The sequence below is a fragment of the Tricharina praecox genome (assembly GCF_024521635.1).
Source record: "Tricharina praecox strain CBS 144465 chromosome Unknown BZA05scaffold_15, whole genome shotgun sequence".
Classification (NCBI taxonomy): domain Eukaryota; kingdom Fungi; phylum Ascomycota; class Pezizomycetes; order Pezizales; family Pyronemataceae; genus Tricharina; species Tricharina praecox.
The window spans coordinates 81,903-105,776 of NW_026250417.1; the positions used below are offsets into that span (position 1 = coordinate 81,903).

Consider the following 23,874-nt stretch of genomic DNA (forward strand, 5'->3'; position numbering starts at 1 on the left):
TTGTATTTCCATAATCCAAGTCCACCACATGCACCAGGATCGGGAGCCGTTTTTGATGCTCGTGAATACCGCGTCGTCCATCTCATCTCCAACGGTAGGTGTGATGTAAACATCGAAGGAATTCTCAAATACCGGAGATCGAAACCTGACTGCTTAATCAAGGTCTTACCGAACGGACGATACACACTTGATCGATCACATTCACCCCGCCGGCGGCTGGCTCCGAAAACCGATCGCGACTTCATGTGACCGCGCCTACCAAAATCCGATTGACCTATGCATTGACTTCCGCAATGATCGCCAGTCGACGTCGATTCGGCTGGAACGGCTAGGACCCACTTCGCGCATCGGATTCGGCTAATGACGTGAACTGCTCCCAGCGATCATCGGGGAATTTTCCTCAAGAGCCCTCTCCGCTCGATCCTCCCGGTGTCGAAGCGTGTAACTAGAGAGATCAGTATGACGTTTACGATCTTCAAATCCCCATGTAACGAACATATCAATGCCCCTCCAGTGTGTACTTATACCCCTCTTCGTTTCCGCTTCCTTCGTCGCTATCAATGAACTTCGTATTCCGTCTCTCGAGCTCACTGCGTCCAACCCTTACCAAAAACTTCACAAAACCCACGACCACTGCATTCTCCAGAAAAATGTCAAACGCCGCCGGAACACCTGGGGCCGACCGCCTGACCGCCAACCACCTCTTCTCCTTCCCCCAGACATACGTCGCCGTCGTTACCGGAGGCGCCACCGGAATCGGCTTGATGATCACGCAGGCGCTGGCCACGAACGGTGCAAAGGTGTACATCACTGGCCGACGCGAGAAAGACCTTGAGAACGTGGCGAAGCGGTATCCCGGCAAGATCATTCCCGTGGCGGCCGATATCACCGATGAGGCGTCCGTCCAGAAGCTAGTGGCCGAGGTCGGAAAGAACGAGCCGAAAGGCATCCACCTGCTCGTCAACAACGCCGGTGTTGCGAAGGAAAAGCAGACGACCTCCTTCTCCACCGCCGACGTTGACTTCAAGAATGCCGACAGTCTCGCGAAGCACCTGGCGAAGGCCACGCGCGAGAGCTGGGCCGAGACTTTCGAAACGAACGTGACGGCGCAGTACTTCACCTCGGTCGCTTTCGTCCCCCTGCTCGCTGCGGGAACGAAAAACACCCCCGGTTATTCCAGCAGCATCGTCAACATCGCATCCATCAGCGGCGTGATGAAGAACAGCAGCAGGGGGCAGTTCGCTTATGCGGCTAGCAAAGCTGCGTTCTTGCAACTCACACGGAATCTGGCGACCACGTTGAAGGAAATCAAGGTTAGGGTCAACTCGATCGCGCCTGGCATCTTCCCGAGCGAGATGACGGCGGATTCGAGTGACGAGGCGGGAAAGAGTTCGCTTGAGGGTACTGGGAAGGCGGATGGGATCCCGGCTGGCCGCACGGGAAGTGAACAGGACATGGCTGCAGCAATCCTGTACCTGGCCGGCCCTGGTGGAGTGTTCGTGAACGGGCTGACCGTTTATGTGGACGGTGGAAACCTCCTTACTGCTCCGTCTGTTGCATAAAGGGTTAGAGGAAGAATTTCAGGGCACCTTGTACTATAATCTTAGGCGGAGACGTGGTTGCAATAGGAATAAGTTTGAAAAGCTTCCAGCATGGCTGAGTGAGATGTGTAGGGGTGGGCGTCTGGCGTGTTTAGGGCCATTATCGTGAAAGGTTCATAAGACTGTGACGCCCGCCGAAGGAGAAGGATGCAATGCGGAAGATGGATTGTTTGAAGAACTGGAGACCATGTAATGTAGTCATGGTTTGAGAATCGCACGAACCTAATAGCAAAGCCACTGACGGCAGTTACATATCACCGATATAAAGCACTTGAGGTAACCATGGTGCCAACATCTCAATCGCCGCTAAGTAGAGTAAGTAGCTGGTCGTTACACAATCGTGCCCGTAGATTAATCAGGGAGATTTCCCTAGGCAATTGCCGGTTTTACTCTCGTGTTCGTTAGTCTACCCAATGGCAATCCCGGCTTCAGCCCTGCCTTGAGCTGCCCTGAGTCAAAAAAATCGGTACCTCATGTAGCAGGATCGCCGAGGAACCTCTGTGAACCACCTACCAGGCACACATGCGCAGCCTTCCGTGCGCCCCTTTTTCACTAGGAATGGGGGCCAGCGGTGGATCATTACATGGGGGGGCTTCACTAACGCTCTTCTGCTGTTGATGAGTCTTCACCTTCTCTTCTTCTGTTCACCGACACTGTTCTGGGGCCGTATGTACGTTCGTTTTCTACCCGGAGTATCGGTGGTTAATTGCGGAAAGTTACCATTCCTTTTCCCCCTTGTCTCACCGGGTCATTGATGACCGGCGCCCATTCATTCCTTCATTCATTCCATCAGTCACTATTCACTCATTCACGGCCCAGTCAATTCACTCATTCACGGCCAGTCAAACCGTATTATCCTCTTTTACGATATCCCCAACGTTCTTTGAGCCTTTAATTCATCGTCTGGCGTGTGATATCATCATACCTATATCGCTATGTCGTCTTCAGTACTCCCGAATGGACTACTCCATCTCCTTCTCCTTTCGTGCGCTCTCCCAGCCTTCGCCGCAATCAAGGCAAAGCCCGTAATGCTACCCTTAAGCAAACAGTAAATCGACATTACCCCTTCAAGATGGCCCACCCATACTGACAGTTTCAGGTATGGCATCGGTCCCGGGGGCATATGGTACTCGACGCCGCTCACCGTAGGCTCCACGAACGTCAACCTTACGCTGTCAACTTCCCTCCAACACTCCTGGATTCCAGGCGCAGAGCTCTGCTCGAGTGCCTCCAACGAAACCGCTTGTCGGGAGCCACTGGGCGGCGAATTTCCGAGCACCATCGACGGGGTGGATTCCGGCATCGCAAAAGAGTTGGGGGAGATATACCCCGAATCGAAGCTACTTCCTGCGCAAGACAAGGACTCCCAGTCGCCGCTTTCATTGAGCGGGAAGGGCAAAGTTTCGAAGCAGAAGATTACGGTGAAATCCTCCAACGCTGGATCGTTCGACCTGGGAGAGGACCTGACGATCGGCGTGTTCACAACCGAGAAACCAAACTTCAACGGCTACCTGAGTCTTCCACAGATATCGTCGGAGCTGTTCAAGGCTGGGGCTACACCGGGGAACAATTTTCACATGTGGTTGGGACCGAGCGTGGAATCGAACGAAAGTAGCATTCCCGCTGAAAATAGCATCCGCAAGGAACACCTACTCATCTTCGGGGGCTACGATGGAAGCGCATTCGACCTAAACCAGACGCAGCAGTACCGACTAGGAGAGGATGGGAAAATCCAGACGGAGCTGGAAGACTTGATCTACCGGTGGACTGACACGGGGGAAACCGACAACTCTCTCCTCGAGGACTCCCACGCGGTCGTGATCGACACCACGACGCCGTACCTCTGGCTCCCACAGAAGAGCGTTGACAAGCTCGTCACCATGGCCGGTGCAACGTGGAACGACAGCATGGACGCCTACTCCTTCACCACCTGTTTCAGCGATTGCACGGTTGAGGAAGACAACAGTCGCTCCGCGAGCCTGGACTTGATCCTCATCACTGGCCAGAAGATCAGCATTTCCTTTCTCGACTTCTTCCGGGTGCAGACGGGCTGGTGGATATACGGGTCGAACTACAATCTGCCCGTACTTCCCGTGCGCGCACTGAAAGACGATAATGAGCCCATCGTGCTCGGCCGTGCGGTGATGGCGGCGCTGCACCTATGGGTCGACTACGACGAGGAGTACTTCGGCATCAAGGCGGTCAATCGAACCGAATACACGTACGCGAAGACCCAGATCGTCAGCTGGGGCTCGGACCACGCGCCCATCACCAACACCAGCATTCTGGCCGCGGCCCGGACAACCTCGAACTCCTCGCCATCTTCGACCTCCACCTCCACCTCAACCAGCTCAAATTCCGACGACAAAGGCGGAGTACCGATCACGCTGATCGCGGCCGCTACCGGCGGCGCCGCCGTAGCCGCCGTCCTCGGCGGCATCCTCGCATGTATTCTGCTGCGGCGCCGCCGCGAGAAAAAGCGTCTCGCAAACCTTGCGCCCACGAACCGCTACAGCCGCCAGGAGCTGCCCACGGACCGGATTCCCGCCACCACCACGACCACGGGTCCGCCGACACAGTTTGCTTCGGAGCTGCCACAGGCGGGCGAGTACTACCAGCTCCACGAGCTGGATAGCAAGGTCACACTGCCGTACCAGGCACACATGTCGCCTGCGCCGGGATATAAGATGCCCACCGGGCATGGGCACGGGCACGGGCACGCAGAGGCGTATCCCGCGGGTCCGGATTATAAGCCGCCGGCGCAAGAGCCCTACTACGGCGGGTATCACCCACAGGGCGCGCAGCCGATGCCGATGCATCAGGTTTCGATACACGAGATGCCGGCGCAGACTTGGAGATAAGTGGGTGGCCGTTCGGGGTGGGACTTGTCTCGTGTAGGTATCATGTATGAAGGTTTTTGTATGTACAACGACTTATGTACTAGTAGTAGTTTTGCTTTGGAGAGGCGTTTTTGGGAAGAAGTGAATTGCATTATTATTATGGCTGAGAACGAGGATTCTTGGAAACTTCTTGGACCTGGTAAGATCATGGCAGTTACATGTTCATTCAATCCTCCCCACTGCAGTTGTCGCAAGCTCGATGTGGGTTACCCTTTGCTCTCCACCCGGCCCTCTTCCTGATCGTCCAAGGAAAGTAAATGTACACATAAGAAGGAAAGAAATCGAAGCCCGGTCCACCCCGCTTGCTGCCATCAGCACATCTACTAGTAGTTCCTCGTCTCCCTCCGTGACTGTTCTAGTTCTGCGACCTCTCATTCAGCCTCCTTTCTTTCCCTCGCCCTCATCGTACCGCAGTCAACGGACCGTCTTTGACTTACATTCATCTGCTAGCTACTCGCAGTGACGACTATCCCCTGGGCGCGAGAGGAGGAATACGGGCGCCTCTTCCCTCCCGAATTTCTTGGAAACCGAGAGAGAGATAGGACACCAGTATATCGCCGCACACGGCATGATTTTCTTTTTAAGAAACCGCGAGAGCACAGGAATTCTGCTCCGTTGTGTACTTGTCCAAGTGACCCGCGATGATGCTAGGCACAGAGTTAACTTTAGCTTGGTCTCTCCGACTCTCAATTACGCCCACCCGCCCCCTCGTCCACAAGAGTTCCTATACCTACCGGTACCGTACGTGCATACATGCGGGTGAGCGGCAACGACGGTTTCCCTCGATACTCGGCCTCAAATAGTACAGTACCTACAGCACCATCGGCAGCGAAAAAGCAAGCACGCGCTCCGTGCTGAAAGACCTCCAGACCTCCAGACCTCCAGCCGCGTCCATGAGCCCCAGAGGAGCGCACACGTGACACGACGCGGTGGAATACGAATTAACTCGTGGCTCTAACTACGGTGGGGTACGGTAACTGTTACGTCATCGGGATGCTCGTCGTGGCCTCCATGGTGACGCTGACGGTAGCGGTGACGGTGGGAGGGTGCGTGGATTTCACTGCAACGCCGCTAACGCTCGCGGAGCGGTACGGTATGCGTCGTGGCGTGCCCATTTCGCGTTCGCATTGGTAAAATTTTGCAGTCACGTTCGTACCTTCCAAGTGCCGTCGTCGACGGTGGTGATCATGGTAGTATCGCCGCATCGCCGCCGTAAAGACACAACAGCCACAGAAAAACGTGTGTGGCCTGTGGTGCCTGCCACAGTGCGTACCACTTCCCGGCGGCTTTTACGCAAAAAAAAAGAGGCTTGTATCTCGTCGAGCAATCTTTTGGGATCACGGGTGCGGACTGTGGTGGTTGTCCCGAGCGTTCCTGGCCACGCTTGGAAGGGTGGCGCATAGAATGTCACTCGTCGTCGGTCCGAATCTGATCGGGGATTCGGGGTGCGAAGTGGTGTGTGAAAGCCTGAATGGGTGGATGCAGCAGGTGAGGTGTCCAAGTGAGAGCTGTAGGAGCGGGAGGGAGCGGGAGGGAAGGTAGGGAGAGGAGGCGAGAGGAGGACGCAGAGGTTGAGGGGCCGGGGCCACTCCCGCTATTCCTCCCCCGCCCACACCTTCCTTCATGACATCTCCCGATGAAGCGGAATGGGGATTTGTCTTTTTCCTAGCATTATTTCCTCGGTACACTCTATTTCCATCGTTAAGACAGGCCAGGGCCGAGGGCAGGAGAAGTCACATGATCACATCGTGCCGCTCGATGAAAGTCGGGTTGGACAGCGGCATGGAAACGGAGCGTTTGTGTGTATTGCCATAATCTAGACAGGTCGCATGCAATCAAGGTAAACAAAACAACAAAAAAAAAGTGGCGTGCTGAACGCCCGTCGGCCTACCTAGCTGCCTTGGTGACCAGCGCGACCAGGAAACAGACCGTGGATATGCATCATACTTAAATCCGTCATGACCAGACGGTCCGGATGCGGTCGAGTAAAGAATGATGAAACAAAAGCGGCGTGCCACTAGAACTCGGATGCGCAGCCGCTCGAATACCCCAGCCGGGCAGCCGCTTACATACGCCGGCCGAACAATCGGGGGCAGAGGGGGCTTGGCATCATCGGTGAGCGTTGGAGAGAGGAGAGCTTGACGAGACCCGGGAGGGACCTTGTACTTGGGGGGAGAGACCTTGCAGGGACCTTGTGGGATATGGTAGAACCAAGTGTTATGGAGGAGAGACCCGATGCGGTCGTTGAACGTTGAACGTTGAAATGTTTTCTGTTGCTGTGTTTCTGTTCTGATTGTCGGTCCCTCTGTTGTTCAACACCACAGATATTCCCAAAAGTTCATAGACCTCTTTTCTTTCTTTTTCAGTTGAATCGCGTTCTACATTTCTCGTACACGATCGTGGGTCTCTCAGTATAACACTCACCAGCCACACCGGCTCCGGCGCCAGGGAAGCCAACCGAGCATGGTCCGGCCGTGTCTCGACTTGCTGCTCCCGATCAACGGTTATCTTCCCCGCGCAGCACACGGTGCATATGGACGACGTATGGAGATGTTGGTGGCTCGAAGCGGTCTTTTCCCTCTCGCTCCTCCCTCGATCGCAACACGCAGCGCAATCAGGTCCGTTACGATGGATCGGATAAAATGATGACGGCAACATACCTAGCCCGTGTTTGTTCGCACTCCGAGAATCCCAAGCTATCTGCCTTCTCCGTCGGGTTGTTACAAAGCTAGGGGCTACTCTACCGGGAGGATTTATAGTCTAAACACGGGAAAGTCTGGCAGGTGCTAGGCTAGGAAGCTCATGTGCTCTGGAGCGCTGTGATTCGTGGTGAGCGGTGAGCCCAACATCGCTTGTTGCTGGCCGCTTCACCCCAACAGCCGTTCGCTACCCGTTTTCAGCTATAGCCTTGCGTTGGGCTGATTGGTGGGTTCCGCAAGTGCCATTACCGGGCTCGGCGGTACGCAACTACTCCCAAACCAACAGATGCATAGGAACACCTCCACACACGCAGCCGTTATACGAGCGCAGCCAAGTATCTACCGACGATAACTTACCGCCGTCAGCTAGCCACGTGCACATGGATCCCAGCTGGCACCAACAGGGCGCAACACAGTCATACCGAGTGACATCGCGTGTGCCAGAAGCCCTGAGCCTCGGTCGAAGTTCGAAGTTCGAACACGCATCCATCGCTGAGACCTGACTGCACTTGCCGCAATCACGGAGCCACCGATAAGTACCGCATCGCACGTCGCCGACGATGTTGTATCTACTATTCCAATCGATATCCGTAGTTATGGCCATCGGCGCCGCACCCGCGCCCCAACAAACAAACAAACAAATAAACAGGAGCCTGGACCTGGGGAGATTACCTACTCATGCGTAACCGTTCACCCTCGGCCTAGAGCGAGCTCCTCCCCAACAAGGCTGCTACGGGTCCAGTCCGGTCTTGGCTATCGCTCTCCACCCACCTCGCCGTAGTTCGCTGGGCTGATCTTCGGCGTCGCATTCATTTCTCGACAATCCGTTGTATGAGTTATGCACCGATACGTACCGCATAGGCAGCACGTGAGTGCTGTCGACAAAGTACCAGTACCTTTCGTTGCACCACACCACCACCACCACCACCACCACCACCACCACCACACCCGATTCCAGCACAGTGGTGAGCTATCATGACGCCATCTGTATGCGGGATGTCTTGCAGCGAGTCTACGAGCCTTCAGTCGGGACAGCAACGACGACAACAACAGCAGCAGAAGAACAATGGGCCAACACAGCAGCAGCAGCAGCCGCAGCAGCAATCGCATGCATCGGACGCTCGCTCGCTCACTCACTCGTCGGCGCGGGGGGTGGGTGGGTGGATAGGCGCAGGATACGACGTCCGCTCATCGGCCGCCCACGACGTGGAGGGAATGCATACGCCGCCGCCGCCGCCGGCACGTCCAACACCACCGTTCCGTCCCTTCCAGTCACCTAGAAGAATGTTTCCGGTTGGAAGGCGCACCCGCGCCCGCACATGGGCAGCAAAACGCTACAATGGACTCGAGTTGCAACACAACAACAACCGGACGGCAACCCAACCCAACAACCCTTCAGCCGAGTCAGGTGCACTTTCGTATGCGGAGACGCTCGATCCGTCACACACACATATATAGAGTACTCTCTCTACACTCTACACTCTACACTCTATCCGGGAGGCTTGATGATCACAGGTTTCAATCGGATCTATGGTTTTTACCCGCATACTCTACATTCATACACGCATTCACACATTCACACGCATACATACGAGGAACCGAGGAATCGAAGAGGAGGAGGATGATGAAGACAATGAGTGAACGCGAAAAGCAAAGCAAAGAAGAAGAAACCCCTCATGCAGCAAGCAGGTGGACCTCCGAGTCTCCAACCGTGGGTACATATGTAGAGTAGGTATCTAGGTTCCACATACCGTACCGTACTCTTGAGTCAATGCATAGGGCAGCACGATGCACTTGCACTTGCACTTGCCACAGCATACCTACTACATACCATCCTGAAGATCAGCGTTAGTTATGTGTGCCTCCCGTGTTCTCGACCCTAGCCTGCCGGCTCGCTCGCGCACTCGGCGTTTAGGTATCTCTCGCTTCTTCTTCGTCTTCTTGTTCTTCTGCTTGTTCTTCGTGTTCGGGCACCGGTTCCGCCCCGGCAGTGGGCAGTGGGCACGCGAGTGGGCACGCGGGCCCAAAAGCAAAAAGCAAAACCCTTTTTCCTTCCCCGCAATAATAAGAATAATAACCATAATAATAACAAAACCAATAATAAAAATAATAACAATAATAACAATAATAACAACAGTTTTTTAATTTTAAGAAAACCCCTCGATTTTCTTTCAGTCGCTCAGTCAGTCGTTGCATACACCACGTGCATAGCAGGTACACAGAGTAAATTGAAAGGACTCGACTCCTCGAGGGGCAGTGTAAAAAAAAAGGGAAATTTGCGCTGGGCGCCTATATATATTACGTCTTGCAGGGGACCGCGGCGAGCACCCCGGCCGCACGCTGGGGATCCTTGCTCTTTGCTGGAGAGATAGACGGAGTGAGTGAGGGAGTGAGGGAGTGGAGGAGTGAGGGACGGAGTGTGGTGGAGTGGAGGGAGTGCTGTGGAGGGAGGGAGTGGAGGGAGTGGATTCAGCCCCAACAACGACGACAGCAGTAACAATAGCAACAACGACAGCAGCAGCAGCAGTGGCAGTGGCAGTAATAGCAACGGCAGCAGCAACAACAACACCGACAAAGCCAGCAACATCACTCGAAACAATCCTCAACACCAGAGTAGCACAGCACAGCACGTCACAGTGAAGTATCGTATCCCTCTCCCTCAACGTCAACCTCTCCCTCACTTTCACCTCGACGCCGCCCTAGGGGGGGTATGAATCGCCACAAACCTCCCCCCCTCCTCCTCTTCGCCGCGGCGTCGATACTCTACAAAAGGCGAAAGGCGAAATCGAGTAGCGGCAGCGCGCACCGATTCGTCAGCTAAGCGCCCACGTCGCCCCGTCCCCCACAGGCTTCCCACAAGCATCCCACCAGCAGCCAGGATCAGCCAGGATCAGACAAGGATGGGGGGTGCTAGACTGCTAGTTGGGTGCTAATTATACCCCCAGCTCCGACACTCGGACACACACTTGTGCACACACACCCTTGCACATTGCAAGTTGCGAGCCCGACGCGGTGGTTCCGGGCGGTAGGAGCCTCAACTCAACTACATAATCCAACCACCAACAACAACGGAGGGTGGGTGGGTGGGTGGGTGGGGAGGGGAGGGGAGGGGAGGGGGGAGGGGGGGGGGGAGGGGGGGTGGTGGGTTAATCTTTAAAACAAAATAAAAGATTAATGGAAAATAAAAATAAAGAAGGGAATCCATCGAGACTTTCGAATTCCCCCCACACCATTTCTGTCCGCACGGAAAGCAAAACAGTAAAAATGGAGGTTGTCGGTCGGTCGGATTCACGGTTTGATGATCACAGGAAACGTCCGAGAAAAAGTGTAGAAGGTAATAATGGGCAAGTGGTATTGCTCTTTAGTATCCCCAATCCCAATAGATCCCTTCCTTCGCGGGCCGACTCGTCGCCGTCGTCCACCTCGGCCAGCCCGCTTACATCCCATCCCACCGAGGTCACCACCACCACTCCTACCATCCACACACACCTGCACACATCACACACACACTGCAAAAAAAAAAATCTGTACATGAGAGTAGTAGTAATCAAGAGTGGCGGACAGAAGAGAACAACAAGAATCCAAGCGAATCGAGCGCTTTAAAGAACATAATCCTCAACCCCACGAGTCCGTCGGTCGTACTGATGTGGGCCGCTTTCCTTCCCCTCCGTCTCGCCTCGGCCGTCGGGAAGAATAGCGAAAGGATGGTAGTTGTGTGTGTGTTTGTGTGTTTGTAGGAGGGTGTGTGTTTGTAATCGTGGTGTGTGTGTGGTGAGAAATTGGTAGGTACGTCCCCTTCCCTCGACTGCGAGAAAATGATAAGACAATAGAACAACGATGGCAAAAAAACACAAGACTCGTGCGCCTGAAAAAAGAAACAGTAAAAAACAAAAACACAAAACAGTAAAATCAAAAGAGAAAAAGAACGCAAGAGTAAGATCAGGACGCCAGAAGATTGCCCCCGAATGTGTCGTGAAAAAAAAGTGGAATAATGTCGTAAAGGAGATGGATATTTGTCGAGAGAAAGTGAAGTCGAATCGAAGAAGAAAAAAAAGAGAAACAGCCGGATTTTTCAACAGAGAAATCAAAACCAAAAAAAAAAACAAAGGCGGATGACCGCACTACGCTATCCGTCGTCGCTTGCCCTTGGGCGCAGGCAGCAGACTCATCCGCGGCGTATAGGTAACTGTCGTGGTGACCACCTGCTTCACCATGACCCGGCCATCCGACAGCTGCGCGCGGTCCTCCTCCTCAGCGTCGTCGTCGTCGTCGGGACAGCTTCTGGTGGATCGCGCGCTCCTGGGCCCCTCGGTGGACGGGCTCGAGTTCGCGCTCGACGGGCTTGGCGGCAGTCCGCCGCGTCGCCTCCGAATGCTGATACCGGAATAGGGCGTGGCGGGGGTGTAGTAGCCGCTGTGACGGTACGAACCCGATGAGAGCGCAGGCGAGTAGGGGAGGCTGGATGGCGGCGCCGACGAAACGGCGGGGGAGTTCATGGCGGCTTTCAGGAAGTCGGTGTATGCGGTCGGCGGGGTGATAGGTGTCTTCAGCGCGTCGTCGGCGTTCTTGAGGGCGTCGAACCGGCCATCGATGGGTGTTCTGGGTAGCTCGGATGGGAGCGGCGAAAAGGGAGACAGCTTTGACGAGCCAGGCAGGATGCCGTGGCCTTTCGTGATGAGCGGACTTGGTCGGGCAGGCATGGCGATGGAGTTTCGAGGAACGGTTGGGAGAAACGGATGTTTGTTGTGGGTAGCGGGTGGTAGTGGTAGCGGGTGGCTGCGACGTCGCTTATAGCGAAGGGAGTTGTTGCTACGGTCGATCGACTGCTGCTGGGCCGGGACAAACTATACTGATTGTTATATATATAGCGAATGGATGATGGATGAAGCTTTAAGGACCGAAGCAGCGTTCAACATAGACTAGTGAAAGCCTGGGGGTAGTTGTTGGTGTGTGGGGGGGTGGAGGAGGAGGGGTGGAGGAGGGAGGGGGGAGGGGGGGTAGTCGATGGAGCGGCGGGACGTCGATGGTGGGGAGAGTAGGAATTGGGAGGGGAGGGAGGGGGGGTTGGAGGGAAGGCAACATTATATGTATTTAAAAGGGAACTCTGGCTGGAGACTGGTTGTAGCACAGGCCATTCACTTTCATATCCGCTACCAGGGAGGGTTTTCGCTCCGGAAATGCGCGCGCATGCACGGTTTGTGGTAGGCGAGCGCGAGCCACAGTGCAGCGCAGCCCATGCCATGGCCAGCAGCAAAAAAGACATGGAGTGAGCGAGCAGGCCGGTCGGTCAGGGCGACCGGGGGGTAGGGCCAGGGTCAGGGCCAGGAGGACAAGCACCACAGCCCGCCAGCGATGGAAGGCCGATTACTGGAATCGCTCGCGGTTGGCTCAAGGCTCAAGCCGCCCGCCGCTGCACTTGCGCCACGGTCAGTGCCCTGCACTCGTTGTCGTTCTTATTCTTATTATTAACTCTTCGCGCAGCAGAACGACACAGATCTTGCGTCGGCTTCCGCACATGACAGTCAAGCGACATGCACACGAAGGCAAAGGCGAGATCTCCCTCGGAGAGGGGGAGTGTGTGTGCGGTGATTGTGGGTTGGTGAGAGAGTGTGTGTGTGTCTGTGTGTGTGTCTGTGTGTGTGTCGTTACGCTGTTGGCCCACGACCACGACCTCCCCTCTACGGTACCTGACACCCGATTGCCTTCTACTCATAGCTGCTATGCACCATTGCCATCACGGGGAAGTACCAATAGAGCACTGGCTGGTAGTTAGGTCCGCCCCGTCGCTACTGCTAGTCACTGCTACAACTACTATCATACTACTGCTACTTCACCACACAGGTACAAACCCACCAGGCGACTCCACCAACTCCGCTCGCGTGCGCCCCAGAGATCTGTTTATGCGGGGTGCTACTATTCCCATCCGGCGGCCAGGGGGGATGGTAGGGTACTACTCAGGGCAGGGGAAGGCAAAACGTGGGTTGGAGGAAAGGGAGGGCAACTCTGAAACGCGTGTCAAGTTGTGAAGAGTACGGTAGGAGATGCATCCCGTTTAAAAATGGTTACAGACGAGCCGTGCCGATACTCGAAACACATGCATCGGATGCCCTTGCAACGTAAAGTATGATAGAGTGCTCTACATACATACGGTATGCATGCACACATTGCACGCACCGAAGACAAGAAAAGAACTGATGGCTATGTCAGTACTCTGCTGTAGTAAGAGTGAGAAGTGTATCGAGTAGAGTGCCTACTACTCACTACTGACCTAGTCTCCAGTATCCGGCTAGCCTGGGGCTTTCCCACGAACCCGTTACTCGGTATGCGAGACAGCCATCATCTCTGTCTCAGCAATTCGCTACTAACTAGCAACTAGCACTGGGGCCCTCTATGGTAGCGCCGGCGCCTATGTACCCAACCGGTCCAAGTACGAGTTGGGGGGGGGGAGGGAGGGCGACTTCCTCCTCCTCGCACTCGACCAGCGGGAAAGAAGGTGAAGATCGGGACCGGCAGATGCCAGGACGGGGGCGGCCGAGTTGCGATGTGATGGCCTTCCACGTTTGAGAGTCGGATGGCTGGCCTCGGGGGGCCGTTACTACTCTATGATAGCATTGTCCGAGCGAGACCGACTTCTCTGGCGGGTTTTGTCAGCTCGTCGGCTCGTCAGATATCTCGAACCAAATCGGCGCGTGTACATAGAGTAGTACCGTATCATACTGTACCATACCGGCGAGCGAGGATCCGAGGTATTACTCTAGTTACCGTGCATATGGTAGTAGGTAATAGTAGTTACCTACCCAGATTCCACTCGAGGATCAAGAGTCCGAACTTTGGGGGAACTTACCAAAAAAAAGATCGCCGTATGGTGGGTGTGGGTCGAGTGGGTCGCGAACTTGCCGTGGCGTCGAGGGAAATTCATCCTATGGAACACACCCCCCCTCCCCCGGATCCCACAATCTACTCATAGAGTAAAGTGCTCTACCACCCTAGCGTGTAGGTAGGTGGATGGGTGGATAGGTCGCCGCGGTCACCCTTCTTCCTCAACCTTCCCCCGCCTAGGCTCAGCCTTCTCATCCATCTTCTGTCTGTCTGTCTGTCCATCTGTCATACGAGTCCTTGCGCGACTCGTTCGTTCGTTCGGCACAGCCCTGTGCCAGCTGACGACTGACTGGCCACGGTCACTCGATCATCTACTATGTGGCCAGCCCAAGACCGCGCGGCTAGAACGAACGAACGAACGAGCTCCATCGTTCGAGCGATAGATTGGGAGATTGGGAGATGGGAGATTGGGAGATTGCTACGCCGTGGATGGGTGCCTGGGAGGAGCCATTGAGTACCCTACCCGGCGTCCGGTATGGACATTACGGTGGAACATAGTGGGTCGGCCGTCACCTGTCGGTTCGTGTAGAGTATCTAGAGTAGACACAGATGAGCGGCGCGCGCTTCGTGCAGAGAGAGTATTTACGGATTCCGTCGCTTTCGGGAAGGAAACACACGCAGCGGAGAGTAAGAGCTCCGTTCGACGGAGGAGGAGGAGGGGCTCTGTTGGTTACATACGGGCCCGAGTAGTTACAGGTGCCTTACGAGCTTTCGGGACTGACGCGCGCGCCCACACAACGGAGAGAGTGCGCGCGCCCACACAACGGAGAGAGTGCGCGCTCGAGTCCCTTGGTTGCCACATGGTTGCCAGCTGTGGAATTGCGATGCACAAAACAGCGATGTTTGCACCGTCCTTCATTCTACGGCGATGGCCGTATATTCTACCCACCATCCCGGAGACGCCACCAGCTAATATTGCAGGCGGTACCATAGATGACCCTACCTAGCCACCTACATCACCACCACCATCATCATCATCACCACCAGCATCATCATGCCGCGAAACAACCCGGTCATGGTCTGTACGAAAAGCGAATGAACCAACCAGCCAACCAACCAACCAGCTGCGCCCCAAGCCATGATCGAGGAACACGGTACACCCTCCGACGAATGACAGGCCACACATCACTTGTTTAGTCAACTTCGGAGACGCGCACCTGGCCATGGGCTTGCTAAATATGCACCCGTCGCCAGTAACCATAGGTACACATGCACGGCAAAATATCAACTCTCTCCGGAGCCGTCACGTGTGGAAACAATTATCTAGGTATTCCGCACACGGCTCGCCCGTATGTACGACTCGAGGAGTTCAGTTCATCAGCGATACTCTACTCTAACTACGGTAGACGAGTGGAGTGGAATCACGAGGAGTGGAGTCCGGACCAGATGCCCATCGAAGAAGGTGTGGGCGCGCGCAACTTCCCGTGATCCATGTTGCGCTTGGAAGTTGGAGGAGGAGTCACCTGTAACTCGGGATAGGATTATCTACGGGTACTTATGATACAGACATATGAGGCGAACATACAAAACGCCGTATCATAGCAGTGTCGCGGCGACGTTGGATCGGATGTCTACCGGTAGTTATCTTCTGCCTACTAGCACCTAGTATCGTGCATATGCCGAAACGAGCACTGGAGCCTGTGTCGGTGCCGCGCTGCATCGCTGCATCGCAGAGTATGTACTCTGCATACACACTACCTATACTCTCAGAGAGCCGACCTTCAGAAACCGTGATGCATCCAATTCCCCCCCTTCCCCTCACCTCCCTCGCCTCGCCTATCCTCACCGCGCCGCGCCGCGCCTCGCCGCGCCCCTCCCCTACTCTAACTACTGCGGTTTCAACTTTCCAGTAGTCGATCCAGCCAACCAGGAGGTCCCCCCTATTGTATCTGCTTCTTCTAGAAGGTGTCATAAAAATAGATCGCCCAACCTGAAACGCAGAGTTAACCGGACCACTGACCACTAACCACCAGAGGAACCACTGATTGCCTGTCTGTCTGGCCCAACTCCATTTTCCCTTCTTTTCTTTTCTCCTCTTTTCTTTCTTTTTCTTTTCTTTTCGATTTTATTTTAAGAATTATGACCTCAAGCGGCAGGTGGGGGTTGCCAGTTGCCACTAGGCCAGTTGCAATTTGCAACTTGCAACTTGCAACTTGCAACTTACAGCTTGCAAGAGCACATGCAGTGAGTGCGAGTTGTGCACATGTTGTTTATGTAGAGTATGATCATATCCAGCAGAAAAGTCTGCAGAGATCGGTATGCAACTACTAGGGCTCTATGTAACTAAATGTTGCATGCGGACATGTACTCGAGTATCTAAAAGTACCAACCTAGCTAGTAGACGACGAGAATGTCGTTTGGTAGAGTGGAGTAGAGAGGTTTAGCCCTAATAAGTCGGTAGTAGTCCGTCCGGCCGGCCATTCCAGTTTGCATCACCAGTACGGTACTCGGGAAGCCCTCGTATCGAATCGATGCTTGCGGTATATCCTGGGAATCAAAGACTTTCTCGCTCACCATCCGCCCTCCAATCGGAGCACATGTCCTACCAACTACCACCTACTCTACTATTCTAGCTACTAAAGACGATACGGTTCTCCAGCTATACCAATCGCATCCAGTCGCATCTTTCGCTGCTTTACTCCACTCTAGTGTTGAGCGGTTCTCACGATCGTAGCGTCCCACGCCACCTGCACTGCACTCCACTGCACTCCACTGCACTGCGCACTGCACCGTACCGCGATGCGCTGCACCCCCGGCCGGAACTCTACATAGATCGCTGGCGGTGGGCGGCGGGCATGTACTCTACTCTACTCTATGTATGTACCTTTGCACATACGCAACCTCATTGGCCCATCTCCTCCACAAAAGCCCAAGACACCACTTATCTACTCTGCCTAGGTCTAACGGATCCCTAGTCGCAGATCTTCATGATCCCAGACGGACTCCAGAGCCCCACACGCATGGACCGGGGATATATTTCTGTGGCAGATCGCTATCAGAGTACCGGTATCGGTGTGGACATATCTATCCTCCCCCCCGCCCCCCCCCCTCCGACTTGGACTCCCAGCGTCAACAGCCCCCATTGTAATGTGCAATGTACAAAACAGAGTCAGAGTCGCTCGCCTACCATGAGCGCGTTAAGGTCCCCCCAGCCCCCCCCCCCCCCCCCCCCTCCCCCCCCGAACCAACCCGGCCAGCGTCTGCTGGCCGCTGGCGAGCGAGCGAGCGAGCGCGAGGTGGAGGCTGAGGAGACGTTTGGACGGGGAGGAATCGGAGGTAAACGCGGGCTTCATGTGCTCCGGTTCACTTTACACAGGTATTTACGGTATATACAGTAGGCTCTCGCGCGCGCCATATCCGTGCTTGGGGGGTTCGAAGCTCACCGGGGCCAGAAGAACATGAACATGGCCATGAACATGGGATATCTAAATACACGATCCGACGAAGATGATGCTGATTCGAGACTGACAGAGACTGACGGAGACGGCTAGAGATGGTCATGGTCACGGCGGGTACCGGATGAGTGGTAACAGTAACGGCGCGGCGCAACTGGTGGCAGGTGCCAGTCTCCTAGACAGGTATACAGGTATCCTTATCGTGGGATTGCCGCCAGAGGCATACATACTCTATCTTTGAGACGCCCTTCCCCCGGCCTACACCCCCAACAGCAACGGCAACGGCAATGGCCTGGAAGGCAGGCTAACATCTACTCTACATACTCTGCATCGGCGGCACGATAGCACGATGGCACAGTGTTCGTGACCAGGAACCGAGCATCCATGATCCAACGCATTGATCGCGACCAGGTCCGACATTCAGCAGCAGCACCTGCTGCTGCTGCACGAAATCCCGTCTTTTCATGCGGGGCCGGTTCAGATAGCCGGGAATCGCTCCATGTGTATACATATTTTTTTTTTGGTAGGGGTGTGTGGTCTTTTGCACGTGCTGCAGCGGGCTTCATTGAGCGACCGATCTGAGAGCTCTCCCCGGCCATCTGCCCTGGCTCCGGTCGGAATTCGAACGGGCTCGCAGTATTCGCAGTATATATTCGCAGTTCTCTTTGTACCGAAAAGAAAGAAAGAAGAGAGAAAAAATTCACACATCGCTATATTGTACCATAGCATAGCATCGGCCAAGCCATCCCACCTGATCCTGGGGTGAGGCCCGAATTAGCAGCGGATAAACGCCGGCCGTTGATCACGGCCAATCACTCACGTCGCACTTACAGGCCCTCAAGACAACGCCCTCCCGGAACCCATCCATTCGCGCCCTTAGGCCTGACAGCGGCATTGCCTACATACAAGTGGGGTACAAAAATAGCAATTCCATCACTCGACCTGCATGAAGAATCAAGATAGCCGCCATCATCAATGTCGTTGGCTCTGTGGGCAGAGAAGCTTTATTATTATTAGAGACTGCCTGCGTGGTTACTGTCTAGACTCTATGTACAGGGAGAACTCTGAACGGGCTCATGTTGGTGCGGGCTATTGTAGGTACCGTGGTTGGGTTACGTCGGTGTGTAGTGGCTCGTGCACTGATCTGGACTTCTGTTGTCTCTGTCCGTCCTGCGACCGTTTACCCCCACCCGCCATGCACTGTACGCACCAATGCGTTGCTGGCTGTATAGACGCTTCGACGATAGCAACCACCTTGTTTTTTTTCCTGCAGATCCTTACTGGGAGCGGACAAAGGGATTGGCAGGCATTCATGATTCCGCCCCTCAAGCGGCAGAAGCTTAGGCTGGCCATCATTGAGGAGGGGGATCTGTCTCTCCCTACCCCACCCGGCCATCATTGATTCGGATCCGCGTATAGGTAGTATAGTACACACATACAGCCGGCAGGTGCGCATCTTTCATTCTCCCAGCAAGCTTGCCCAAAAGCCCACTGTCTCGACTCTACAGCCCTTGGCTAGCTAGCTAGCCCTCCCGCCTCGGCCTGCGCATGAACGATGCAGTAGTCTATCTACTACCTATCCAGAAGGAACCCTCTCGACTTGCCGGCCCTGCAAAGACCTCACATGCACTTCCGCTCCTCCCCATCCCCACCCTCTCATGCACCCGCTTTCTGGCCATATCTAGTGGCAGCGTCTAGTGAGGGCCGGATATCGATCGTGGCGAGCGAGACCTTATCGCTCTGCGGTCCCGCGGTCCTGCAGAGTCAGCTCTCGGCAGTATGTAGTAGGTAGTGAGATGTCTTGTTTTTGTCTTGTCTTAACTCTAACGCAACGCAACGCAGCACTCCGGATACGGTCCACCGATGGACGAGCTGACTCTGAGTCTGAGTCTCGCAGCTTACCAGAGTATGTACACACGTATGTAATATGTATGCATCTTACTACACGGCCACGACCACGGCCTGCTGGGCTCTAGCGGTTGGAATCTTCAGGCTTTCCCTCCCCCTCATCCTCCCTCTCCCCCTCTTCCTCCTCCTACGCGCTGCATACCATGCACTCGACATGAATGTTTGCATAAGTACATACCTCTTACATACTACTACTACTACTACTACTACTACTACTACTACTACTACTACTACTACCACTACTACTACTACTACTACTACTACTACTACTACTACTACTACTACTACTACTACTACTACTACTACTACTACTGTTTGGTATTTTACCCGAATGGATATTGCCATATAGTATCACCCAGATAAGCCTAGCCGAACGACCCTGCCCTTGAACCTTCGCCAGAGGCTGCTGCTGCTGCCATATGCATGCAACGCTCCAAGCGGCAGCTGGCCCCGCTTCTCGACACTCGCCGTGAGGAATTCTTCAGGTTGTGGATGTGTGCATGTATGTGGGTGTGAATGCATGTGGGTGTGACCGCGCCGATCTTTGAAAAAGCCGTTGCGTAGAGAAGAGGAGAGAAGATACGTGATGCAGCGGCGGGCGAACGTGCTCGGGGGTGAGTGAGTGCGCCAGTGCGTCACCGAGCCGAATCATAGCCCATGCATAGTCCATGGGCCACTCCACTCGCCGTGAAAGAGAAAAAAACTCTGCAGCAACTTGCAAGCCTTAGGCGTCTACATGGCTGGTGTGCTGCGTTGCATACTATCGATACTAGATACTATGTAGATACCTACCCACCCACTACCCAATGCGCCCCCGGCGTGCGGCTCAGACGATCTCTGTGGGAAGTTGGGAAGTTGGGAACCGGCTGAATCCACCACTGCAGTGCAGGGTTGTTTGGCGGTACATGCATACAAACAACTTAAAAGCAGCGGCTGTGAAATGTTTCTCCCCGCAGCTGTCTGTTCTGTCACGCTCGCTTGTATCCATCCCCCCGGAAAGCTCCAGCCTCCAGGCGCATGTACACGCAAATGGCTATTGCGGCAAAGGCACCCGTTACCTAGTACCCCCCGTGCCACTGTGTATATTGTGTATATTGTGTATATAGTATTCTGGCCGCGTGCACGTCACTGGGTTCTGACTTCTCGCGGAGCCCGGAGGTTGGAGGTCGGCACCCCGAATCCTCGGGAACTGTAGAGTGTACATACATAGTCTGTCCGCATGACCACCTCCAGCAGCAGCAGCAAGCAGCAAGCAGGGCCCCCAGAGCCCCTGGGCTCTAACGGCCGCCTAGGTACGAAGGTATGTCATAATGTATGCAGTCGGCGTTTAACCGCCCGCAGGGCCGCTGGTAATGTTGTAGCGACGTCGGCCCACTCTCTCCACACGGTGCTCGCGGTGGTGATTCGCGGTGGTGACTCGCGGTGGTGACTCGTGGGATGGTTGGACGGTGGGACGGTGGGAGATGCAGATGCCAGACAACTTACGAGCAATGGGCGAGACGGAGGGGAGATTCATCATCCAACAGCGTGGGGTAACTGTACGTGCTGTGCGGTAAGGTAAGGTAATGTGCGGTAAAGTAAGGTACGATAATGTACGATAATGTAAGGTGAGGTAAGGTAAGCCGATTCTTGAACCACAAACCGCAACTACAGACAACCTCCATACCACCAACTTCTAACGCTCGTGTACTGTGTTGTGTAGTGTTATGCTGTCCTGTCCTGGCCAGCCCACAGTCACGGCGGCAAAACCTCTCCAGGCCACCGGCAACTGCCAATGCAGTCTGTCCGTCCTTCCACTGAGCTGTCGATGTGATGCTCAGTTCCGACGAGCCATTGGCCGGCAGCTTCGAAGTTCGAAGTTCGAAGTCTCGCGGTTCGGTATTATATGTGCATATCCTGGGATGAGGCCAGGTTTGGCAGCTGCAGCATATTGTCGAGGGGTGTTGGTTCGACGCTGCTGGGGCCTGGGGGCGCCCTGGATCGGAGGTGCAGAGGGAATAGCCGTGAGATCTTATCCGTCTACACGCTGTTGGGCAGCCCAGGGGCGGCGGCTCGTAGGTACCGAATGATGCTCTCGAACGCTACTTTTCTATGTACGATCACTTTTTTCACTTTTTGGGGGGGCGGATGCGGAGGCGAGTGATATCCCCTCACCCCCCTTCCCACCCACCCTTTTCGTTTCTTTTCTTTTCCTCTCGGTACATATAGAACTCAGCACGGCTCAGCTAGCTGACCGCTTCAGGCTTCAGCGAGTGGGTGTGGGTGTCGGTGTGGGTGTGGGTGCGTACGTGTGGGGTCTACCTACCTATGCAAAGGATCTGACGATCCCTCGACCGACCGACGTTGTGATTCGTGATTCGTGAAATCCTCTTGCTCGAGACGCTGAAGACTTTTTTCCGGGTTGCTACGAGGGTGAGGAGGGTGGGAGGGCGAGACGCTGAGGAGACCGGTTGGTCGATGGTGTGATTGCTGGGGGAGGGGGGAGGGGGGGGATATTTCTTCCCGCGCACGACTCATGAGTCCGGGAGACCAGTATGAACTCTCCAGTGTGGTATGCGCATATGGTGGGGCGGGTGGCCGGGGGGTTCTGCTCATTCACGATGCGTGTGTGCGTGCGTGCGTGCTCGCTCGCCAGTGCTTGAAACGAACGTGTGGAGATTTTTTGACTCCGCGACGCGACGCAGCCCGTGGTGACCGGCGCACTCGTGTGGGCACGTCAACCGCCCCCGCCTTCGCCCCCCGCCATGTCGCCGACGGCGCAGCTGTGGGCACCGGAGGCCGGTGTTTCTTCTCGCTGCCATCATGAATACTCGGGCGCAGGCTTGAGCTGTATGATGCATCGCTCCACCCACCTTCTCGAGCCGTGTGCCTACGGCGATGGCGGCCCACAGCTACAGCCAAAGAACTCTGAATACACGGTTTCTCGTCCGCTCAGTCCTGGTATGGTAGTTAAGCAAGATATCGCCAGGCTTGTACCGGTACTGTGGTGTGTGATCCTGCGGGCATCCCTGGTACCGTAGTTTGTTGTTGCTTGCGTCTGAGGGGCTCGAGATGGCCTAATTATCTCTACTTACGTCTAAGTCCTTGTTCCGGCACTTTCTCAGTGTTGTACCAGGATTTGCGACATCGTCCGGGCGAACATCCGCGTTCCTCACATCGATCTGCGAGTGATCCACCATGATCCACTGTGCTGCAACTCCTACAGGACCCGTCCTCCGTATGTAAGTACATACGACTCTGATATACAATTACCGGCTGGGCCAAGCGTGGTGACCGCGCTATAACATACTAGTAGACCTGCGTATCTCCGCCCGAGGCTGGAGGGAGGGATTACAGAAGCCGCCCTCTGATATCCGGCGGAACGACTGGCGCCCCCGGAATCCGGATATTGTCCCAGTGGTCCTCCGGTTTTCCGGCAGACTATCCACAGCTGAGCTGGGCGGTGTCTTGGCGGGCCGAGATGAGATGGAGCGATGACTGAAGTTCGAATTTCGAGCGGCACGATCGATTCACTTTCGAAGTACGTCTTCCGCCTCGCCGCAGCGGCGGCGCAACTCCATCACTCGGTGGTCCAATCACCTACATCTCGTGACCGCAGAATACCTATAAAAGTTAAAAAACCCCCATCCCCCGGCTCCCTCTCTCCCTCCCTCCCTCCCTTCTTCTTCTTCTTCTTCATACTACCTTGAAACCACACTATCAGCTCATCAAGCGGCAGAGCCCCGGGGTCATTCCCTCTTTGCACTTCAAAGAGGACGCATCGTCCCTGCGCGGTGGAGCACCTTCGGATTCTTCAATGATGGAATTTTTGATTTATGTCGACGTAGAGTACCGTTTCTTCGGGATTCTGGTACGCGAGCTGGGGTCGGGGGACGGCGATGCTCTGTTGCCGAGCTTGGTGGCATGGCGACTCGCAACTCGCAACTCGCAACTCGCACGAGTGATCCACCATGTTACGAGCTTTACCTCCCGCCCCCTTCCGCATTCTCGCATTCTCCCATCACCAATTCAGAGCCTATCATGGCTGCAAAATCCTGGCGTTCCGATGGCACGCGGGTAGCGCAGACATCGTGGCGTAATACACTTACGCACCGGGACACTGGGACGTGCGGACGTGTGGACTCCTTGAGGCGAGGTGCGGAAACCGCCACACAACACAGCACATATACACATACGGCTTAACACTTACGGCTTATGTACTTCAACGGCAATCTTCCGGAACCCTAGGCCATGGCAGCGATCGGAGCCGGCGTGCGCAGGGCAGCTCTTCGCCACGTCCGATGGCAAGACTCGCACGGTCGCACCCGCCGACTACGAGAGTAGAGTGCTGACAACACCACGGTAACCCCGCAGGCTGCCGTTGCCTGCTCCGTCCCCGTCCTGTCCTGTCTTGTCCTGTCATCTTCTCGTGGCTTCTACCGTACTCCTGTGACGCCCAGGCGGCGTGCGGAGACGACGAGTGACGAGTGACGAGTGGGTGACAGCTGCATGA

The 23,874-nt window shown here is 55.1% G+C and overlaps 4 protein-coding genes across 4 annotated transcripts; 3 read left to right on the forward strand and 1 right to left on the reverse strand.

The window, feature by feature from the left end:
- Positions 1–506: 506 nt before the first annotated feature.
- Positions 507–1,907, forward strand: BZA05DRAFT_400330 (short chain dehydrogenase/reductase). The gene has a single exon (XM_051483882.1). The coding sequence runs from the start codon at positions 561–563 to the stop codon at positions 1,560–1,562; it is 1,002 nt and encodes a 333-aa protein (XP_051338581.1). The 5' UTR covers positions 507–560; the 3' UTR covers positions 1,563–1,907.
- A 465-nt stretch (positions 1,908–2,372) lies between these two features.
- BZA05DRAFT_63848 (aspartic peptidase domain-containing protein) lies at positions 2,373–4,565 on the forward strand. Its single transcript, XM_051488520.1, has 2 exons — positions 2,373–2,649; positions 2,701–4,565. The coding sequence occupies exons 1-2, from the start codon at positions 2,537–2,539 to the stop codon at positions 4,460–4,462; spliced, it is 1,875 nt and encodes a 624-aa protein (XP_051338582.1). The 5' UTR covers positions 2,373–2,536; the 3' UTR covers positions 4,463–4,565.
- A 6,457-nt stretch (positions 4,566–11,022) lies between these two features.
- On the reverse strand, positions 11,023–11,995 carry BZA05DRAFT_63869 (uncharacterized protein). Its single transcript, XM_051488521.1, has 2 exons — positions 11,128–11,995; positions 11,023–11,048 (listed from the first exon to the last, which is right to left on the reverse strand). The coding sequence occupies exon 1, from the start codon at positions 11,898–11,900 to the stop codon at positions 11,322–11,324; it is 579 nt and encodes a 192-aa protein (XP_051338583.1). The 5' UTR covers positions 11,901–11,995; the 3' UTR covers positions 11,023–11,048; positions 11,128–11,321.
- Positions 11,996–19,174: 7,179 nt separating this feature from the next.
- On the forward strand, positions 19,175–19,769 carry BZA05DRAFT_63905 (uncharacterized protein). Its single transcript, XM_051488522.1, has 2 exons — positions 19,175–19,262; positions 19,317–19,769. Exon 2 carries the CDS (start codon positions 19,402–19,404, stop codon positions 19,729–19,731), a length of 330 nt encoding a protein of 109 aa, XP_051338584.1. The 5' UTR covers positions 19,175–19,262; positions 19,317–19,401; the 3' UTR covers positions 19,732–19,769.
- Positions 19,770–23,874: the final 4,105 nt, after the last annotated feature.

What these genes read in the sequence shown, in the direction of transcription:
- BZA05DRAFT_400330 (XM_051483882.1), top strand. Translation starts at nt 561, where the DNA reads ATGAACTTCGTATTCCGTCTCTCGAGCTCACTGCGTCCAACCCTTACC.
- BZA05DRAFT_63848 (XM_051488520.1), top strand. Translation starts at nt 2,537, where the DNA reads ATGTCGTCTTCAGTACTCCCGAATGGACTACTCCATCTCCTTCTCCTT. An exon ending in ATGCTACCCTTAAGCAAACA is followed by an intron (nt 2,650 to 2,700) that starts GTAAATCGACAT and finishes TGACAGTTTCAG; the next exon opens with GTATGGCATCGGTCCCGGGG.
- BZA05DRAFT_63869 (XM_051488521.1), bottom strand. Translation starts at nt 11,900, where the DNA reads ATGCCTGCCCGACCAAGTCCGCTCATCACGAAAGGCCACGGCATCCTG.
- BZA05DRAFT_63905 (XM_051488522.1), top strand. Translation starts at nt 19,402, where the DNA reads ATGTATGCATCTTACTACACGGCCACGACCACGGCCTGCTGGGCTCTA.